The sequence below is a fragment of the Hoplias malabaricus genome, chromosome X1, assembly GCF_029633855.1.
Source record: "Hoplias malabaricus isolate fHopMal1 chromosome X1, fHopMal1.hap1, whole genome shotgun sequence".
NCBI classification, from domain to species: Eukaryota; Metazoa; Chordata; class Actinopteri; order Characiformes; family Erythrinidae; genus Hoplias; species Hoplias malabaricus.
In genome coordinates, this window is record NC_089818.1 from 14,549,471 (window position 1) to 14,570,220 (window position 20,750).

Genomic DNA, 20,750 nt, shown 5'->3' on the forward strand with positions numbered 1-20,750 from the left:
GCAAAAACTTGAACTTATGTCAGTTCTTTCAATTTTATTTCGTTTAGAGCACTATTGGTCCATTCTTCATGTAATATTTTCACAGTGTATATGGCAGCTGCCATGCTCAAGTATTTTTTTAATAACATGTTAAACATTTATAACATGCTACAGTTATTTTTAGAATAATAATAATAATAATAAACTGATATATATATATTTTTGTTTTGATTGTGATAAAGAAAAATTATATGGAGTTTATGGATTTTCCCAAGCAGTGTGTTGAAGCCAAGAAGCATGTCATTCAGGACTGATATCAATATCATGCAAATGGAATGCAGTTTAGACAGTCTATGAGTACACTATTGGAGACTGCCACTAATTGCAAACTGTCATTGGCATATACATGCATACATACAACGTCTGGAAGCAAATGTCTGTGCTTTAACAACACAAGAGAGCAGTTTGGGTGTGTATTCATCACTGTACAATTTGAATCCAAACAATGTCCTGTACTTTGCTGAGGCATCTGCATGTTGTTAATGTGTTGATGGCATAATAAAGTGATTGCTTTTTGTGCTGTAGCAACACGTCAAATTCAAACTATCATTACAAATATCAGTAAAAGGGAGTTGTGGTAAAGCTGTGTCTAGGACAGACATCACTGTGGGAGGAAATAGAGAGGAATGTGTGCTGGTCTTGGTTTGTCATGACAGAAGAATTCAAATATCTGTGGAGAAATCTGGTAGGAAAAAAAGCTGGGTGACATTTAACCACTGTGGCGATCCACAGACTCAATCCATGTGAGGGTAACAGTGTCCAGATTTGGATTTTACAGGCTGACTCTTGAGTGGGGGAAACTTTTATTTTAGGATAGCTCTTTTATTTTTTCACAAAAAGGTATTCAAATACATGATTTTGGAGTATTTTCCAGTCTCATGAAAGATGTAGAAAGAGTTTATTACAATTCTTTGGACACATCCTTCATAATACGAGGCAAGGCCAAATCTAGATTATAGACACTAAATAATATGTTCAAAACAACATAAAAATGTCGGTATCTAAAGGACCTAATATTAGTTTAGATTTTTTAGAATGAACAGGATCACTTTCTCAAATAAATATTTTGTTCTCGCACTGTCCACACTAACAGAACAAAAGCAGAATATTTTACTTTCTATATGGAATTCACTAAAAGCTTACAAATTAAATATGTGTGTGTGTGTGTGTGTGGTACAGTTTAAGGCAATATTTATAGAATTTATGTGAAGCTGATCTTTATTAAGTTTTTCAGGCCTCTTTTAAAGGGGCCAGAATGGTGCATTTCTCCATGAGTCTTTTGCTTCTCATCTCTCACAGTGTGATGTCACTGCTCTTGGAGTTGCTGTCATCACTCTCCGTGTCCTGAAAGATAAAGACACAATATGTTAGAATGAAAATAGATGACGCACAATAACAGGACAAATCGGGTTTGGTAAACAACTTGATGTCACATGCTTCACTTTTCATTGCCCAGTAAAACTCAACAGTAAGACAACAACAGTCTTGTGTTGTTTTTATGTTTACGTAATGTACTTACCAGTATTTCCATGTCATTTAATATTTATTCAGCCAAACTTTTTTTTCCCCCATGTTCACTGAAATGCAATATTTAAACATGAGCAGTGGCTCGTGGCTGTTCCAAGGTCTATGTAAAGGAGGAAAAACACCCTCCCAAGAGACGAAGGCCGTTCAAAATCAGTTCTACTCAGAAAGAAAGAGGGGAAAAGGTTCATGTAATCTACAAGTTACAGAATTATATACAAGCTAGCTGATGTTGAAACATTTTAATATACATCAAATATATTCAAATTTTCCAGAACTTAACTTGGTCTGGCAATATAATAAAATAATAATAATAATAATAACAAAAAAGAGGCGTTTTATAGAATATCATGGAATAATTATTATGTAAGATTTAAGTATAATAAATTTAGGATATTATGTTTACAAATGTATGACATATGCATAGAATAAATCTAGAAAAACATTATTTTAGGGCATGATTAGGTTTACGTTCTTGTTATTGCAGTACTCAATTTCTAACATTTTTAATATATTTAAAGGATACTATTTATTCACAATGCTTATAAATACAGACTAAAATCTATTTAAAGTTGAAACAGAAAAATAAATATGCTGAATAAGGCTAGTCCTTTGGTTTGCTGAGACTGTTTTAACTGTTACAGTATAAAAATTATATATAAAACTTTAAGTTAAAATGGTGAGAAGAGCTTATAAAGTTTCCCTATAATATAAAATACTTTTAAAACCACGTTATTATTTTAGTAATTAACTCTGAACTATTTTATAATTTGAAGTGTTGGTTGCTTACCGAAGCGTACAGAGAGAAATATGAACGAAATGGCGTTTAGTTTAAGCCAAAAAATCGTAACAATAAATGAGATTTGAAACCCTTTATGAGCTTTAAACTAACTCAGGTGATGACATGTCCTTAGGCGGCACCTGTTAATCCTGATGGGCTTCAGTGGCTCTGGATTTACTGAAATAAATCAAACATCTGCTGTTTTAAAAGGACTAACCCTGCCGTTAACTCTCCTTTTTATTTAGCCGTTAAAGACGATACAGCTTGGATTTGTGTTCGAATTTCCGTTAAACTTTTTACCAATAATAAAATAATTGTTTCTTACTTAACCACTTTTTATGGCGCACCAGAAATTAAAATTAGCTTTTTTTTCCCGATTTTTTTCTTTCCACCTTAAATCCTGCGGTATTCACATTACCTGCCGCAATATTTAAGGTGGAACTGAAAATTCATACATTATGTATGCTCCGCTTTAGCATCAGGCGCCAGAATGTAGCTACTGTTCATTAACTGCTGCATTATTTAAGGTGGAACAACAAACTCTGCTAAATCCTAAGGCTGAAATTGTTCCATCATTTACGGTGGCTCTCGGTCTCAGAGTCAGAATGTAATGTTAACCGTGCCATTTAAGGTGGAACTTAAAATGTACAAAACTTAAAGGAAAATTCATTCGAGAAGTCAACCTTTGACTTCAAATTTCGTTACTATGTATCGAACTCATGTTTGTGGTATAAATATGTAAGAAAGCAAAGATGTAGTCTGTACACAGTTGTGTTTGAATGTCATTTCTTCGTAGGTTGCTCAGGTAGGTTTGGTTACCAAGCAAGGAGGAGCACAAGGAAGAAACACCCGAAGCTAAAGTTCCTCCCTCAGCTAAGGTTAGTTTGCAGTGTGCTTAAAGTGGGGCTGGATTACACTTCAGGGCCGCTCATGTTCTGGAGAGATGAACAAACGCTGGAAGAGCTCAAAACGGCCACAAAACACACAGTAAGTTGCAAAAAAAGACGGCATATTGTTATAAAATACTGTTTTAAGCATTTACGGCTGCTTGTGCTTACATGACTACGAAAGAGTAAAACATTTAGAGAAAGTGCATGTTCTAACAAACTGCTTCATTAATTAGGTTGTCTCTTCAAATTTGAATTAATCTCATGGCTATGCAGCTTACTGATTTTCTTTTTCAGACTAATCTAAATTTGCACTTCAATTGGGTAACGAAGCCATTGGGTTTTTTTCCCCAATTATTTAATTTTATTAACAATAAAGAGAATTGCTTATCGTGGACATTTTCGGGTTTTTTTTGCTTTTGTGAAGTGTATCGGCTGCTCATTTTCAAGTACAAAATTTATCTAGAGAACTCGTATGCAAAATTTAGAGAACTCAGCGACTCAAACCATTTATAGATAAATTCGTATTTATTTTCTCTCTAACCCCCCCCACCCCCATAATTAAATACATAAAGTGTGAACAATGTCATTTTGGAGGGGTTTCATGTGAAATAACAGGCTCTAGAAAACAGAGACAGAGTTGTTCAGTGGTGATGATGGTAACCAAACGTTTTTCTAAAGCTCCCTCAAAGGAAGTCGTCACCTGAAATGAAGTGAGTACGCTGCTGATGCCTGAGGCTTTGTTTTACTAAAGTTTGAAGAATGTTGCTGTAATTAATTTTACACAGATAGAGGAGAGGAACATTCTTGAAGGTGTAAGGAATAAATAAGTCACAGCGAAATGTTTCTTATCAGGTTTGGCCCCATTTTCTCATTATCAACAAACACGTGTGGGACCAGTAGTGGTTTTGGAAAGAAAATGGTTTACTTGTTGTCTGGTTCCTGTCATCACCACTGTTAAGAAATGTGTGTGCAAGCTTCTCTGTAATCAGCCTTTTCTCATCACGTCGGTCTCTGTGATTGAAATTTGCAGAAATAAGAAAAAGCCTTTGTAATTTTTTTTTTCTTTTTGTAAGGCTTTAATCACAATTCATGTGCATTTCTATAACTGTTTGCATGTGAATAAACTTTCCAAAATGTTGAGGTTTAATACTTTTCTAAAAGGGCTTTTATTTGCAGAGGATCCATAGATTCTCTAACGTAACAGACACATGTACACGATGCACACGAATCACAGCAACGGATAAGAGTGCAGTAAAATGTACGGATCATTAAATATACATCCACTGATATAATCCATATCTTTCTTACTCTCCCAGGATTTGACCAAAAGAAGACTGTATTTCATTGGTAGAAATTAAGCACATATTTAAAAAAACAAACAAAAAAATAATAATCTACAAACAAATAAACCCCGTGAACTTAATGAAAGTTGAATACAAAAATAACTACCAAGAAACAAATTAAAGCATCTTTGGGATATCAGCGGCCGCATTAAACCTCCAAGTGTTAAAGCCCAGTATAAACAGTGCATTATTTTATTTATACCACTGAAAATGACCAAGGTGTTCATGTTCTTCAAAACAAATAGAACATTTTTGACAGAAATCAGATTTTGAGAAACAGTGGCAGCTCGGGCTGAAAGAATAATAAAAATAAACATTTTCATATCTAAATTGCAATCTGAAACCTTGCAAATAAATATATACGCATAAATTATAAAGTGTGTTTAAGGTGATACATCAGAGCTTGTAAACTCAGTCTGGCGTGTGTTTAAATGCACAAACTTGAAAAAATAGATTTTATGTGAAAATATATGTAAATTTACTGTATTAGTGAAAATAAATAATTTCCAATTAAACACTTTTGAGAAAATGGGCGATTACCATGGGAATAACTTAGAATTAGGACAGAATCTCTTAACTGTGAGTGTGTGTGTGTGTGTGTGTGTGCGCGCGTCAGGTAATTCAGGGTTCATGTCCTTGTGTTCGGCCCTGATGCTGGGCGTGTGTTGTCATGGTGAAGGGGGTAAAGTGGATGTTAATAGGGGGCTGCTGCAGAGGTTAAAAGGCTGATGCTCTTTAAAGCGGCTGGTCATGGCCCAAAGCTGAGGGGCTTCAGCCCACACACTGATCCACACACACACACACACACTACAAACACAAACTGGAATAGGACTGGACCGGTACGAGGCCACTTTTCAACCACATTTTTTTTTAAATCAGCTTTTGGACTTTTTTTTGTGGAAAAATGGCAAGTTCTTGTGGATTGAACATCTACTTGTGCTTCAGATCACATTGTGTTTACAGAGCTCAGCAAGGACTGATGGAGGATTTATTTACAGCAGTGTGCAGAAGCCTGTGCACCCCTGTTCAAATGACACTGGACTCTCTGGATTTTTCTTTTGGGAAATTGGGGAAAATTTAAAGTTGACTCTTTTCTTGAGAGGAAACTCATTTTAACATTCCTGCTATTTTTTTTTATTACAGCTCTTTGTAACTTGCTGGATTTAACCCTGGTGCAAAATCTGTGCACAATTTTAAAGATATATTTTTTTAATTTTACGTTACCCCTAATGTGTTTCTCAGTGTCAGTAGGAGCTTTCCAAATCAAAATACAAAACTCAGGGTCCCAACAGAGGAGGTGCTGACTCGTGTATTGATATGTATTTAGAAAAAAAAATACAAAAAGCAAGTCATGGAACAGGGGTTCGCAACTTTTACACACGACCTGGGCGCGCATTGGCATTGATGCCGTTTTGTATTTTTTTTTATTATTTATTTAATTTTTTTTTTTTTTTTACCCAGGGCTCAACGCAAGACATTTTTGAAGAAGTTTCATGCTCGTCCACAGCTTCTTCACCACATGCAATGACCGAGAAAGCCGTGTGTACCAGCTGTGGGACCGAAATCGTAGACAAATACTTGCTCAAGGTGAGTTTGCACGACTCAAATGCGTTGAATTTGGCTTGTTTTAATGTGGCGGTTTTACTACTAGTTTCGCGCGGCGTGCTACGGGTGCTACGCTCACGAATAACATCGTTTTTTTTTGTTTTTAAATACCTGCTGTCTTACCTTAACTTTGCCTTAAAGTCGTCTTCAAATATCACAACGAACGGAGCAGTAGAAGCGCTCTAATGTCTCGGAAAACTGTCCCATTAACTTTCACTGAAAGTCAGCAGCGTTTTCCTCCGCTTCTGTAAAGTGGCCGTTCCTCAAGTAGACTGAAGGTTTTGTGAGACCCTGGTGAAGTCACTGGGGCTTTAACTTCTTCTTTCTGCCCCTCTGCTTTGTATTAAATGTAGTTTGTCATGAGGTGTGCTTAATATATTAATTAATTTCCTTTTTCTCTCCCGTGTTTACCTGTTCAGGTGAATGACATGTGCTGGCACGTGCGTTGTCTCTCGTGCAGTGTGTGTCAGACCTCCCTGGGCAGACACATCAGCTGCTACATTAAAGAGAAGGAGATCTTCTGCAAACTCGACTACTTCAGGTACATGCAGGAGATTGGTGTCTTTTTAGGGCCTTTTTCAATTCAGTACCTAATGCTGGAGAGGTCGGGATACAAAAGGCCTGAAGAGACAGTGTTAATGCTGGTGCAGGTTGCAGTATTACAGCAGTAGAGACATAAAAAACAAACAAACAATATATATATATTAAATATATTAAATATCTGATATACACTGCACAAATGCAAATGCAATTAACTGTTGTAAAATGTTCCTGGACATATACATGCACCCAACAAGAATCAACTTTTTTTTTTCTAGTAATTAGAACTTAATTTACGTTAAATCCATTTACACTTTTTAATGTGTAAATGATGAGGAATAAGGAGTCATGTTTTGTTATAAATTGACAAGAGTACAAGTCATTTAGATGTTCACAGTTCTGTCAGTTTTAAGCAGCAGAATTTGTTTTAGTTATGATTTACTGCACAATAACATTAGCAGCAAAACTTGTGTGAATCACATGAGTTATCCTTATAGACACAGAGCTGGTTAATATTACAGGGAATAAGAACATAAAAGCATTGTGCATTGTAGTTATTGACTTTAGTTCTAATAATCAGTCCAGTAGCAGGAGAGCAGCCATGAGGTCACTCTAAGAGCAGAGGCTAAAAATGCCCTGAATTGCTGCTCCTTGTGGATATTCTGAAGCTAAAATCTTCATATTTTTATATATTTATTAAGACCTAAAATGCATATGGCTTTAAATATTCTTTATGGCTCTAATATTTATCTCAAGTACAAAACTCTCTTGAGAATACTCTAACACTCTGATCTTCCTACAAGTTGTAAATCTGTGTTTATATATGTAGTAGTGGAGGTACTTGCAAGAATAAGTTTGAAAAGTAATTATTATTACCGAAATATTTTTTTTAAAAAGGGAATTAAGAATTTAACATGTTTATGTAGGATACTGAAATGTTTATACCTTCATCTGGTGAAGGGGTAAGAGTCTATAAATGTAGACCTCCTGACTGGCCAACTTTGTGCCCCCAGTTTGAATCGTCTCTGAATGTTTTGCAGAGCCGTTGCAGACTTCCATGAACTCCTAGAGCTTTTTTCACTCTCAAAGTTGAGCGTTTTTACCTGATGAATGAAGTTTAGTCTCAGAGTTAATCTTTTAAATAAGTGATTATATTATATATTTTTTTTCCACTGACTTTTGACTTTAGGAAATATGGGACCCGCTGTGCTCACTGTGGAAGGAATATCCACTCGAACGACTGGGTGCGGAGAGCGAAAGGAAACACCTACCACCTCGCCTGCTTCGCCTGCTTCTCCTGCAAGCGCCAGCTCTCCACCGGAGAGGAGTTTGCTCTGGTGGACGAGAGAGTGCTCTGCCGTGTCCATTACGACTGCATGCTGGACAACCTCAAACGGGCAATGGAGAACGGTTAGAAACTCTCTGGATTTTGGAGTTTGGAGGGATTTGTGACCCTGGTCTCCACATTCATGGACATTTTCAGCAGCGTTTTATTAAGCCATATTTGCTCAAGTTTTGTCTTTGAAATATATTTAATCCTACAAATGTATTTGAAAATAAAGGAAAGGCCACGTTTTACAAGTGACTTTTCTTCAATTTTAAATGACTGCAGTGCATCTGTATTGCAGCATACGGTGAAGTGGACCTTTAGGTAGAGACGATATGCTCTGTGCTCCTTTCCCGTCTTCTAAAAGGGCCGTTTTAAAACCTCTTTAGCCCTATTCAGAAAGGATCAGGTTTATGTGGGACCCTGAGGTAATTACAGGTGTGTTTTGGCCAGGTTTTAGTCCTGTCCAGATACAAATGTTGTTGCCTTATTGGACCACTGCCTATTTTTGGCCTTATTTATAGAATGGTACAGTATCAGTCACACTTCCTTAGTCTGGGTGGTGAAGCTTGAAAACGTGAAATCAAAGGCAATGCTCTATAAAGGCTGATGAATGCCAGATACAGGTATAAAGCATTACTTTATGATGATATGATGTATAAATTCTAGATTCATGTAAAATGCAGCTGAACATAGTCCTGTGGTGGTTTTTGTGATGCTTTTTTTTTTTAATTATACACTTTAACTTATTTGGCCCGTCTTTTGGAGCTTTCACAATTAATGTTTGTGTGTTTCCCTTTAGGGAAAGGAGTCAATGTAGAAGGAGCTGTGCCGTCAGAGCAGGAGGTGAATCAACCAAAACCGGCCAAAAGAGCGAGAACAAGCTTCACTGCTGACCAGCTACAGGTCCGTTCAGACTATTAGCTGAAGCCTGTATCACTGTTGCCCAGTCTCTGATGTGTGTGCGCTCGCTCTTGTAGGTAATGCAAGCTCAGTTTGCTCAGGACAATAATCCGGACGCTCAGACGCTGCAGAAGCTGGCGGAGAGAACAGGCCTCAGCCGCAGGGTCATTCAGGTCAGACACTGGCTAGGCTGCTTTATTTATGGATTTTGGAAACTCGTGTCAGAAAATGAACCAAAAAGCCTTTATCTACAAGTGGTAACTTGTCATGGGAAGGACAAACAGTCTGTTGTTGTGTTATTGAGATCTTATTTAATTTATTTTCTGGAGCATTTCTGGTCCTTCTGTCAGGACGTGGGGATGTTTCCTTTTTTCTGTGTTCAAAATACAAAATAAGGCCTTCTGTAACATTTATTACAATAATATTTCAGGTGTGGTAAATTTAGTTTGTGATTTAGGTTCAGCTCTTTATCTCAGTCCTTTTGGTTTCTCTAAACAATAGAAAATCTGTGCTTTCTTTTACAGCTATTTGATTTTTTTTTGGTTAATTTCAGCCTGCTCTACTGTCAGTGGTATTTCCATAATTTATTTTTATTATAGTAGTCTTACTTTTCCATGCGTTCCTCCCCCCCCCAGGTGTGGTTTCAGAACTGCCGAGCTCGTCATAAGAAACATGTGAGTCCAAATCACTCATCCACTGCCCCGGTCTCGTCCCTGCAGCCCGGCAGACTCTCTCCTCCTCTGATGGACGAGCTCCAGTACACAGCATTTGCTCCCGTGGACGCTCCCATGCTGACCTCTCTGCACTCCTACATGGACGGTGAGTTACTCTCTCTGGGGGGTGTGATTCTTGAAGACAGATTCATTAATTTAGCTGAAAATCTTAAGCCAAAACTCAAAAGGAAGGTAAGGGATGTTGCATATTGGACATCCTTGTTTTGAGCTTATGCCATAAAGCTTTACTGAGATCAAGTCTTATGGAAGACTCTCTGGACTGAGTTCCTGGTGCTTACATTAAGCAGGAAGAACCCACAGATCATGATTTAAAACTGATGAGAGATATTAGACAGCACTAATATAGTTTGCCAAAGTGTATTTAGGTCACAGAAAGTAGAAAAAACATCGAATCAGTGCAGTGTTCTTATCTGCTGCTACTGTTTGACTGACAACATTCGTACAACACTGATATCAGTCCGTTATTGTTTTTTTAGTGAATCTATTACAACTTAAAGATCAGCTGGGATTCCATTCAACTCCTGAAGTAAACTCAAGTGAATAACTGAAATGACTGTTATGCAAATTAGTTTTGATTAGTTCTGTTTAAGAGAATACATCTGCCACGTTTACAGAGAAGTAGTTAATATCAGGCAACTTCTGCATTTGGTTAATGTCACTGTCGAGTCTTTGATCACAGGTCTTTTTATTTATGATTTTCTTAGATCAGGTAAATCACTGAGTTAATGTCTGTCCGCTGGGACCTGCTGCCTTCTGTTATGCATTTCTCTGACAGAGGAGGAACACCTGATCAGTTTTGTCTTGATTACAGTAGACACTTGGCAACATGTAAAGTGAACATTCTATTAAATATTTGCCATCTCTTAACAAAGGATGTTATTGTTGCTATTATTTTAAATGTCATAACATTCTGGAGTGAACACTTATGCTATTTAATGACTATATGATTCTGATGAGGGTGGTTTCAGCTTAAAAGTATTTAAAGATTTACCCCACACAGTTTTATCTATTCATTCATTCATTATCTGTAAGCACTTATCCAGTTCAGGGTCGCGGTGGCTCCAGAGCCAACCTGGAATACACCCTGGAGGGGGCGCCAGTCCTTCACAGGGCAACACATTCACTCACACACTCCCACCTTATATATTATATTTACATAATATAATTTATATTATACTGGCTTATATATTTCATTTTGCAGCAAAAGAAGTATTGACATCAGTCATTCATATGTCTGAGCTTTCAATGTGCTTTGATCAGACGCTCTGTATTTTTAATATTGATAATGGTTTGATTGTTTTGTTTTTTTTCCCCTCTCTTCTTCAGTTCATTCTCCAACCTCACTGGTGTTCCAGCCTCTTCTTTCCCATGCAATGACACAGCTGCCAATCAGCCATGCCTGAGACATGAGCCCCGCCCACCACAGCAAATCCACCAATCAGGTCAGAGGACAGAAGGAAACCATGAGGATGTTTTGATCCGTCATTGACTGAGTCTTGCACCAAGACCCATACCGTTCTTTAATGGGCAAATACTGAAGGATGTCCGTCTTACATCTTAATGTCCAAGAGAAAGATTTCCATGTAATTGTGAAAAGGCTGAAGTGTTTTTTTGTTTTGTTCTGTTTGTTTAATATATATCTATATAAATATCTATATAATGTTTGGATACATCACATTTAATTTATTTCATGTATGTGACTGAGCACTTTGTTTTAAAAATAAATTTATGATGGAAGTTTTTTGTTTTTCTGGGTTTAGTCAGTGCACGGCTCCATTTTTGTTTTGTGGTTTGACTCTCGACATTTGGAAGCTGAAGAAAGCCAATAAAAGCTAATTGCTGATGCCTGCAGGATCGTGTTGAGTAACTGCTCCATTTTTATTGTGTAAAGTGACTGTGTTTGTGGGAGATTATACTCGCATGTTTGTGAGTTTGGGTAAATGATATTTACCTCTTTGTTTCAGTATTTTCTCACATAATGGAAAGAAAATGAAACATCTGCTCAGGCTGCTGTCATTCTGAGGGGAGTGTATCGCTCTGATCGTGTCTGGTCTTGAAGCAGTGGTTTGTGCCTCCCTTGAAAGCTCATGCAATAAAATTCACACTAAGATTTTCACAGCCACCAATTATGTGATGACAGATTTGGAAACTGATAGCAAACAAATTCGAGAGTTGCTGTATGATTTGTTACTTTTAGCTGTTAATTAGAAGAATGTGGCGTGCACATCTGCGAATACTGTGTGTTTATTTTGTTACTAATCATCTAAATAGATCTTATAGATTTCTGCATGATCCAGTGGTTGAGGTGCAAGTCATTCAGAGCGGTGTGGTGTGGAATAGTTTTGTTGTGACATGGATGGCAAAAGTGTCATAAAACCTCTTTTTTTTTTTTTTTTTTCTTCCCTCAGTAAATTTAACTTAAACGACTGGTCAACATGAAATTTTGAAATAGTGGTGGAACTCAAGTAGTTCAAGAAGTTCAAGTACATATTGGATATCAGATTTCTAGTGCATCGTGTGTGTGTATGTGTTCAAATGAAATTTTTTTTGCTGGACAGTGGTCCTATGGCTGGTGTTAAGTCTTTGGCGCCCTCTAGTGTTTAGTGTGGTTTGTTGTTTTTTTGTTTGCCCCTTGGTCTTTTGCGTTTCCTCAGGATTCTCCTCAGTGAGGTGCTGGTGTAAAACGGCCGAGCAGCAGAACCGTCATTTTTCTCCAGGTCCAAAGCTGAAAACCAGAAATAAGTGGTGGTTTAGGTGTGTGTTTTTATTTATTTATTTAAAGTTTCAAATTAGTTGATGACCTTTATACAGTGGTTCCTCGATTTACGACGTTGGTCCGTTCCTACGTCGCGTCGTAAACCGATTTTCGGTGTAAGTCGGAACATACGTACATACTGTACGTAAATAACATACTGTACGCATTTATCCTATCCTAACACCTGTCCTCCTCGGTCCTTCCGCCGCGCACACCAAACACGAAATTCGCGTTACGACGTTTACGACGCAAAACCACTTAAGTCGAAACAAGGCTTTATACAGTAAATGGGAGATGTGTCGTAACCACGAAACATCGTAACTCGGGACTGACGTAACCCGAGGACCTCCTGTATATATAATTTTTTTTAAATAACTCAGGTTTCCATGAAACCAACTACATTTTTGCTGCTCTTAATGGGTAAATTTCTGGAGTTTTTTACACCTCAAATTATTATTTTGTTAAACAAATTATCAGATGGTTCACTCTAATGATGCTGGCTTGACAGTTCCATCAATTTCCTGAAAACGTTTTAAAAACCTTATTTGATATATTTTAAAATGCAAAATAATAATGAAAAGCTACACAAAACACAACCTATAATTTCTTTAAGAAAATCCCAAATAATCCTGGCATTTAAGAACAAGACCGCTAATCTGCAAAGTTTGGTGATTCCTCTGCTAAAACACACCCCCTAAACCTGGCAATTAACAGATGAGTTGAATCAGGTGTGTGTGAGCAGAGGAACCAGGATATTTGCTCCAAGACTGGAGTTGTGCGCCCCTGCACTAGAGCATTCAGTCATGCCCCGCCTCCCGTTCTCAGCAGAGACCTTCTAAAACACAGTGGCTTAATGCATTAAAACAAGGTCCAAGGAATAAAAAGTTCTCTCAGATATTTTTTGCGCAAATGATCTGCATTTTTAAAAAAATACTGGCTTTAAATGGGAAGAAACATTTTTTTAAAAAAGATTAATTTATTGCTTTTTGGATTACAGGTTTTTATTGCAGCAGTAGAGTCTTCGTATGAGCAGTGATTAGTGAGAGAAATTTAGAGTCCTTCTGTGATTGTTTTAGTACATTAAACCATGTGCTGTGAAGCCCAGAGAACAGATTCGGCAGCTCTCGCTGTTCTCCATCTCGGAAAACCAGCCCAATGTTGGTTTTGTTTTCTTGTGCTTGGAGGTGTTTTTTTTAAGCGGAGGAATATTTGGAATATCAGTTTCACCTGAGCCTTTCATACTGCACGCTGCCTGGAAAACACTTGTGGTTAACGTTTCTGAATTACAGCATTTTTGCCTTGAGTTTCAATTTTTTATTTGTATAAAAAGCACATGTTCATTTTTTGTTTGTACAAAAGGTACAAATACATCAAATACATTATATCCCCATCACAAAAACATACAAAAAACGATTTTTCCAACATTTTTAAAAAGGGTAGCTCTTAAAACCTACACCTCCCCGTACAAATGAACCGAAATGGCTTTGACATCCTCAGAGAAGAAATGATTTCCTAAGGTTTTCTGCGTGTGCAGCAGTTTCCCTCTTAATTCTGCTTCTGAATGATTCTCAGCACCGGTCAGAACTCCTTACAGCCGCTTCAGAACAGCTGGGAACTTTCAGACGAGAAATGCTGTGAATGGGGAATTTTCTGCCCGGACTGACGCATCTTTTCTGGACAAGCCTCTGGTCCTGAAGGGTGGCCTTTAGTGCCCTGTGTGTGGGGCGGGGGAACTCGGGACTTTGAACAAAACGGGGGTGGAAGATATTCATAAGCCCTTCGTGTAAGTAGTAAACCTCAGGCATACAGTACTTTTGTCTTTGAAGAAATTCTCCACCAAACCTTTATCTGCTGAATCTGTAACAGAGTCGGTCACCACTGAGAATAACGTCAGTGTTTGGTAAAAGAACACACAACTTGACTCAACACTTATAACAAGTCAAGGGGCCAGTGTTGAACTGGACATTCACTTCTAAGTGTGTTTGAGTAAAGCTACGTGTGCTTTACAAAGACCTCAGCTAATTTTGGTCAAGCCACCACTTACACTACAGGCAGGAACATTGCTGTGTGGATTTGATGGCCACCAAACGACAGCAGCATATGAGTGGTGTTGAATGATTAGGTCTGGAACATCCGTTACTCCAGATAATGCAATATCACTGCTCCACAGCGTTTATCCTCCTCTAGCCCACGCTGAGCGCAGTGACTCTGTGGAGATTACACATGTTTTATATTGTCTCTGTCCAAAGAATTACACATTGTGTGAAAGTGTCATGATGAATGGACAATTAGATTCATTAATTCATTCTTTCATTGTCTGAAACCGCTCATCCAATTCATGGTCACTGTGGGTCTACCCAGAATCACTGGGCGCAAGGCAGGACCACACCCTGGAGGGGGCGCCAGTCGCAGGGCAACACACACTCACACCTACGGACACTTTTGAGTTGCCAAGCGACCTACCAACGTGTGTTTTTGGACCGTGGGAGGAAACCCACGCAAACACAGGGAGAACACACCACACTCCTCACAGACAGTCACCCGGAGCGGGACTCGAACCCACAACCTCCAGGTCCCTGAAGCTGTGTGACTGTGACACTAACCTACTGCATCACCCCTGGACCAATAGAAATGCTCCAAAAGCACTTGGAATAAAATCTTCTACATTGACTTCCACTGAAAGTTAAGTTTTTCCCTCCTTCTCCTGTAAAGCTGCTATTTTGGAGATGTTTTATTTTTTTGGGATAGTGAAGATATGTATGTTCAACTAAATACAAGTAGATGATTTCACTATTTCTAAAGTGTCTCAGTCTTTCTAAGTGCATGGAAATGTGTTAAAATGATCCTCAGTGGTAACTGACCACACCCCTCAGCTCCAGCAGATGGAGATCAGGCTTCAAACTCCTAAAGTTTTAAACTTCCTAAAAACAAATTATTTACATGGTTCACACTTCTCATGTCTGAAGTGTACTTCATTTCTGGTAAAACACAGCAGTAACAAGAAGTTGGGAGGTGCACAGTATTTCACAAGGATCCAATTGTTTGGATATTAACTCCAGCAAAGTCGACTCATCTTTAAAAAGTCCCTTTGGTTTTAAATGGAAGACAATCACCAATGTTTGCGTTTCTCTCTGAACTGACTGACAACTATACACACATCAGCCACAACATTAAAACCAGGGACAGGTCAATCTTGTGGCTGATTCATTCAAACCAACTTTTAACCATTAAAAACCAAGTAATAAAATGTAAACTTTTTAAAATGGTAAACTTTGCTCAAGGCAGGAAACGTAGCATCAGCTAACTCTCACTGATCATGTCCACGTCCTGCAACAAAAAGGCTTAATACCATACATTAATTTGATGATAAATACTATGCACATTAAGTCATTCATTGCGGGATATTTGGAAGCACCAATTCCTCATCAAATATTTATATTTTTGGCGGTAGAACAGCCACAGAGTGCACACTTCAGAGACACTTTAAATTTGACCATGTGCAAAGTGTGACACGGTTGAAAAGCAATTACCCTGACGCCTAGTGGCCTGGAGCTGGACTCTGTACTAAACCTATTTTAAACATAGCCACCTGCATGTGGGTGGACCAAATCTATGACACATAGAGCTGTCTAAAGAAAAACGTATCTCCATTTCTGTGGATTTTTAGTTTACTACATCAATTGACCTGTGTGAAAAGTTCATGATGAATGGACCAATAGAAAATGCTTTTGGAATGACTTGGAATAAAATATTTTTACATTCACTTCCATTGAAATTGAAGGGTTTTTCCTTCTTACTATTTTGGAGATACGTGTTTTTCTTTGGACAGCAACAATAAACTGCTTCTGAGTTGCACTTGGGAGAAAATTGTAAAGAAAATAAATAATAACCACAAATGTTGTTTGCTACTGTCTCAGGGGGTGGGGTGGGGGTGAGGGGGATGAAACATAACTCATCGCCCCTTTAAGTAAAATAGGGAGTGGCTAATATAATTAGAAGGTTTACACTTGTCCACTTTCCATCCCTCAAACTGTCCCAATGCTCACAATGTTGCAATTTCCATGAACATCCAGCGATGGTGTTATTTGTCGTTCCCATTAATGACCGGCAATGATGTCACTGGTCCAGAAGCGTGTGGATAAGGCAGCAGTCAGCAGCAAGAGGCAGAAAATGGGTCAGATCTCAGTGTCAGAGTCAGAGTTAAAGTAAGAGTGTGTTTGAAGTGAGAGTAGGAGTTAGAGTCAGACTGAGTTAAAGTGAGAGTCAGAGTGTTAGACTCTTATTAGGGTTTAATAAGAGTCAGGGTGAGGGTTCCAGTCAGACTGGAGTCAGATTTGGAGTCAAAAAGGCCAGTCCTTTCTTCGTTTGGTGGTCACAGTGCATAGCACCTTCAGTCTTTTCTTTTACGGAAGCGAAAGGTCTGTTTCTCACAGTTGTAGTGCAGTTGCATCTGGTTACAGTACACGCTGTGGGGGCCGTAGTCTGGAACAGCCACGAAGGAAGTTAAAGAGTTAAAGTTAAAGCATGCTGAGTTTGGAGGAGGAGTAAAGCTATTCCCTCAGTGGTGAGAGTCTGAGATTTTCAGGGTGTTTAGTTTTGGTCCCCAACATCTACGCCCTGCTCTTTCTTGGACTCTGATCGACTCCTCCCAGAATTCTGTGCAGGCCGGGGGACATGAGGAAAGGTTTTGCAGGAGTGCCATCATTTCTCTCCAAATCCTCACCTAGATCCAGCAGGCAGCAGGGCAGAGAGACAAGCAGAGGGACGTTAGTGAAGTCAGAAGGTGGAAAAGTTAAGACCAAATGTAGACAGATATTAACATCTGCAAGAGAAATCAAAAGCACTGGGCCAGAGTGTGGATTAATGTGCAGCGTAAGACTTGTGAAGCTGTAGGAAACAGTGAAGTGCAGCAGTGAGGCCTTGGACCCACACAAAGTACCAAAAATACAGAATTAAAATGGCACATGTGTTAAAAAATATATACCTTGTTCAGTGCATGTGCACATTAATGTGTGTATCTGGAGCCCACCAACATGCACACTGTGAAACAAGTCCACCCAGTTTGTTTACTTTGTGGTGCCTAGGTCAGAATGATTAAACAGGGGATAAAGTCTTCCTGATTCTGATCTGCTTCTGACTTCACGTGCAGAGACTTTAGAATCACCCCGCCCCCTCGTCTGAGTCTGTCCAATCACAGCGCAGGACCCGCATTTACGTGAGAGCGCGATGACGAGGTTAAACGCAGCAAAACAGACACACCGAGAACACAGAAGCAAGAGAACCGAGCAAAAGTGTCTAAAAACCAGAGCTTCTGTTACTTGCTCGTCACTGCTGTGTGTTTGGGACCAGGGGGAACAGTGAGCAGCTCGTTATAAGTTGGAGAATGCTGCTGTGGGGCTTATGGGGTTTGGAAAAGAGGCAGAATATGCAGTTTCACTCAGGGACCTTGTTCCACTGCTAATTACTGGAAACAGTGGATGTTGCTCTTTGAAAACCACTGGTGTGTGCAATAAAAAGATGTTGATTATATTCACATAATCATCTGGTGTTTGTTGGATTAACCTCCTGGACTCACTGCTTGGATTCAGCAAATTAAACTTCTCTCAATGCTCACACAGTAACAAATAATTCATATGGTCCGCAGTAACTGTGAGGATGTACTTACAGAAACAAAGGAACAAAGTGTCCACACACATTGCATAGACGCTGAAGAAGCCATGTGCAATCAAATAGGAACCGAACACGATTGTCTATCAGAAAGAGAGAGAAAGAAGCAGAAAATGAAGAAAAAGGACGGACAAATCAACCCAAAACTCCAGTGAAAACACTCCCTCACCAGCAGAGGAACCCAGTAGTTATTCAGCACCGGAACTTCCTCCTGGATGATGGGGATCTTGTGTGTGAAGAAAAAGAAGGCAATAACACCTGAAAAGTAAATGATTTAAGGGTCAGCTGGAGTGCACACCAGCCGTAACGACGTTGCTATACTGCCTCTATGTGGCGGAAGTGAAGTAATGCAGGAAGAAATAAGAAATATTTCGGATATGAAGACATTTATATATCTACAGATATATATTTTTTGCCCTGTAATGGTGTATATATATATCTCCAATCTCCAAATGATTCACACACACACACACACACACACACACACACACACACACACATTTATACATATGGCTTTAGAATTAACTTGGAAATAATATAATACGTAAATGAATATATAAACAAAGGGTGGTCTCTGGAAGTTCTGTAATTCTGAAATATTAAAACATAACACAAAAAGATCATAAACCCAGACGTACCCACACTTCCTGCCACCAGCAGTTTCCCTAAGAAGAGCAGAAAGTCCGTAACTTTGTCCAACACTGCGACCCTGTGGTGAAATAATGTGATTTAGATTAAAGTGGCAAATAAGAGACAGAGTTTCACCATCAGAGGCCACGATAAAAAACGTCTTACCTCACTACATTCCTCATCAACAGAAAGAAGGCTTCCCTCGCTGAGGTGCAGAAATTCTTCCCATAGATTGCGATCTGAAATAAACACCAGTCATTAAGTGAGTGGAAGTAGGCAGTTGGGGTTATAAGCCTTCCTAAAGGGCATTTCAGCCATGCATACTGAGGGAGGAGAAAGGGCCGATCAGTGGGTTTATCGTCAGATCCTCACCATGATGTAGGCGTTTCTGTTCATGAAGCGAATGAAGCGCTCCAGACACCAGAAGCAGCATTTCAGACAGCACAGCAGAAACCGGGCCAAAACATTATGAGCTCCTGGACACACACACCACAAGTACAATGACACAGATACACACTGATACTGTTAAATACAGCTGTATCTCGCGGAGAACATCTCACATTAAGATTACACTGAATATTTACATTTGCTGATCTTTAGTGTTCTCCAAAAACCTCATACCTTTGAGTTTGTGGTCCAGGTATTCCAGGACTATCCGGATGAGCTGGACAACGGCGAGGATCAGAGAACCAAAGGCGAGAGAACCCGTATGATACCTGCAAAGTGAAAACACAGAACTTCCATCGCACAAGTCTACAGCTGCTCAACCGCACAGGACCTCAACTGTACAATTCTGTGTCTTAATCAGACATCTGTGACCTCATAACCCCCACAAGCCCCACAGCAGCTTTCTTCCCGTCTAAACAGCCCTGTTCAGAACGCCTGCTTTCAGCGCCCGTTCCTTTAAATGATAACGACCTGAGCGCTCAGCAGTGAGGAGCGAGGAGCAGAAGCTCCGGTTTTTAGCCGTTTTCACTCAGTTCACTTTCTTGTCTGTTCTCGTTTTCTCTGTTTTTACTCAGTGATGACAAAATGTCGATCAATGACCTGACCTTGCTCATAAAGACTGGGGCTTCCTTGAAAGCTTCTTCTATTTTATTTTAGATCCTTTTCCAAAAGATCATATTAATATTGCTCATTTTATTATTATCCTTTTATTGGTCATAGGTCACTTAAAAATTGTAGACTTTTCGGGAACGTGTAGCAGACACTGATTCTTGTGTTGTATTACCCTCAATGTGTGCGAGATTGAGAGTTAGCTGTGTACCGTATGGCTCGAGAGAAAGAGGAGAAGACTGGGCAGGGAGGGATATCTGCTGGCTTTCTTTTGGCCCAGTAATACGATGCGAAAGCTCCTGCGATGGTGCACTGCTCCAGAGCGATGGTGAAGTTCACGAGCCACAGAAACACAAACACGTTACTGAGCTGCAGCACGAAGATGTAGCGATGATACACACTCTCCCCGCCGTAAAAAGCAAACAAACACTGGGCTCCTGGACACTCACGAGTGATATTTGTGCGGTTGAAGGTCTGTCAGACACACACACCCACACAGGCACATACAGTACACACAATAGAGAGCAAAGAGATATAAGACATAAACATGATAAATACTTATTACATATTTCCTGAGTGACCAGAGTTTGTGACTGACCTCTGGGCTGCAGCTGTGGTTGGTGAATTTGCAGCTGGACTGGGATGACATCACTTTGTAGACGGCTTCACCCGAGGACGCCAGGAAACTGAGTTCAGTTCTAATTAAGGCTCAAAGCTATATCTTCTGAATTTAAGGTTTGTTGCTTGCTTACATCAATTATTATTATCATTATTATAGTCTGTGGTGGTCAGTGTGGAGGATACACAGCTGTAATTGCCCAATAAGAGATACAGATGACCAACAACACGAAGGTGATGACTGGGTAAAATAAAGCAGACATGATGTAGCTGATCGCTCTGAAAGCACACACACACACACACACACACACACAAACAGTTAGGAGCAAAAAGCATCT

The 20,750-nt window shown here is 39.2% G+C and overlaps 2 protein-coding genes and 1 long non-coding RNA gene across 5 annotated transcripts in view; 1 reads left to right on the plus strand and 2 right to left on the minus strand.

Moving 5' to 3' along the window:
• Positions 1-1,145: 1,145 nt before the first annotated feature.
• LOC136675713 (uncharacterized) lies at positions 1,146-2,415 on the minus strand. The gene is made up of 3 exons (XR_010796214.1): positions 2,354-2,415; positions 1,559-1,722; positions 1,146-1,383 (listed from the first exon to the last, which is right to left on the minus strand). It is a non-coding gene; the product is annotated as an uncharacterized lncRNA (long non-coding RNA).
• Positions 2,416-2,719: 304 nt separating this feature from the next.
• LOC136675712 (LIM/homeobox protein Lhx8-like) lies at positions 2,720-11,530 on the plus strand. Of its 2 annotated transcripts, XM_066652431.1 has the most exons (9): positions 2,720-2,989; positions 3,141-3,331; positions 6,039-6,164; positions 6,602-6,723; positions 7,912-8,132; positions 8,852-8,955; positions 9,030-9,125; positions 9,588-9,771; positions 11,013-11,530. In XM_066652431.1, the coding sequence occupies exons 2-9, from the start codon at positions 3,275-3,277 to the stop codon at positions 11,087-11,089; spliced, it is 987 nt and encodes a 328-aa protein (XP_066508528.1). In that variant the 5' UTR covers positions 2,720-2,989; positions 3,141-3,274; the 3' UTR covers positions 11,090-11,530. The 2 variants fall into 2 exon arrangements, with proteins under 2 accessions (XP_066508528.1, XP_066508527.1); XM_066652430.1 differs by having other exon boundaries at positions 2,720-3,331.
• Positions 11,531-13,807: 2,277 nt separating this feature from the next.
• Positions 13,808-20,750, minus strand: part of LOC136675755 (choline transporter-like protein 5-A) — an 83,120-nt gene continuing 76,177 nt past the window's right edge. For both annotated transcript variants that reach the window (XM_066652496.1, XM_066652497.1), the window contains 10 exons: positions 20,599-20,691; positions 20,393-20,480; positions 20,006-20,268; positions 19,360-19,454; positions 19,111-19,214; positions 18,904-18,977; positions 18,747-18,817; positions 18,278-18,366; positions 18,107-18,191; positions 13,808-17,164 (listed from right to left, as the gene is read on the minus strand). In XM_066652496.1, the coding sequence (XP_066508593.1) occupies positions 17,052-17,164; positions 18,107-18,191; positions 18,278-18,366; positions 18,747-18,817; positions 18,904-18,977; positions 19,111-19,214; positions 19,360-19,454; positions 20,006-20,268; positions 20,393-20,480; positions 20,599-20,691 (1,075 nt within the window). In that variant the 3' untranslated portion in view covers positions 13,808-17,051. The remainder of the gene's footprint in view (positions 17,165-18,106; positions 18,192-18,277; positions 18,367-18,746; positions 18,818-18,903; positions 18,978-19,110; positions 19,215-19,359; positions 19,455-20,005; positions 20,269-20,392; positions 20,481-20,598; positions 20,692-20,750) is intronic.

What these genes read in the sequence shown, in the direction of transcription:
- LOC136675712 (XM_066652430.1), top strand. Translation starts at nt 3,275, where the DNA reads ATGTTCTGGAGAGATGAACAAACGCTGGAAGAGCTCAAAACGGCCACA. An exon ending in TGCAAACTCGACTACTTCAG is followed by an intron (nt 6,724 to 7,911) that starts GTACATGCAGGA and finishes TTTTGACTTTAG; the next exon opens with GAAATATGGGACCCGCTGTG. An exon ending in CAAACGGGCAATGGAGAACG is followed by an intron (nt 8,133 to 8,851) that starts GTTAGAAACTCT and finishes GTTTCCCTTTAG; the next exon opens with GGAAAGGAGTCAATGTAGAA.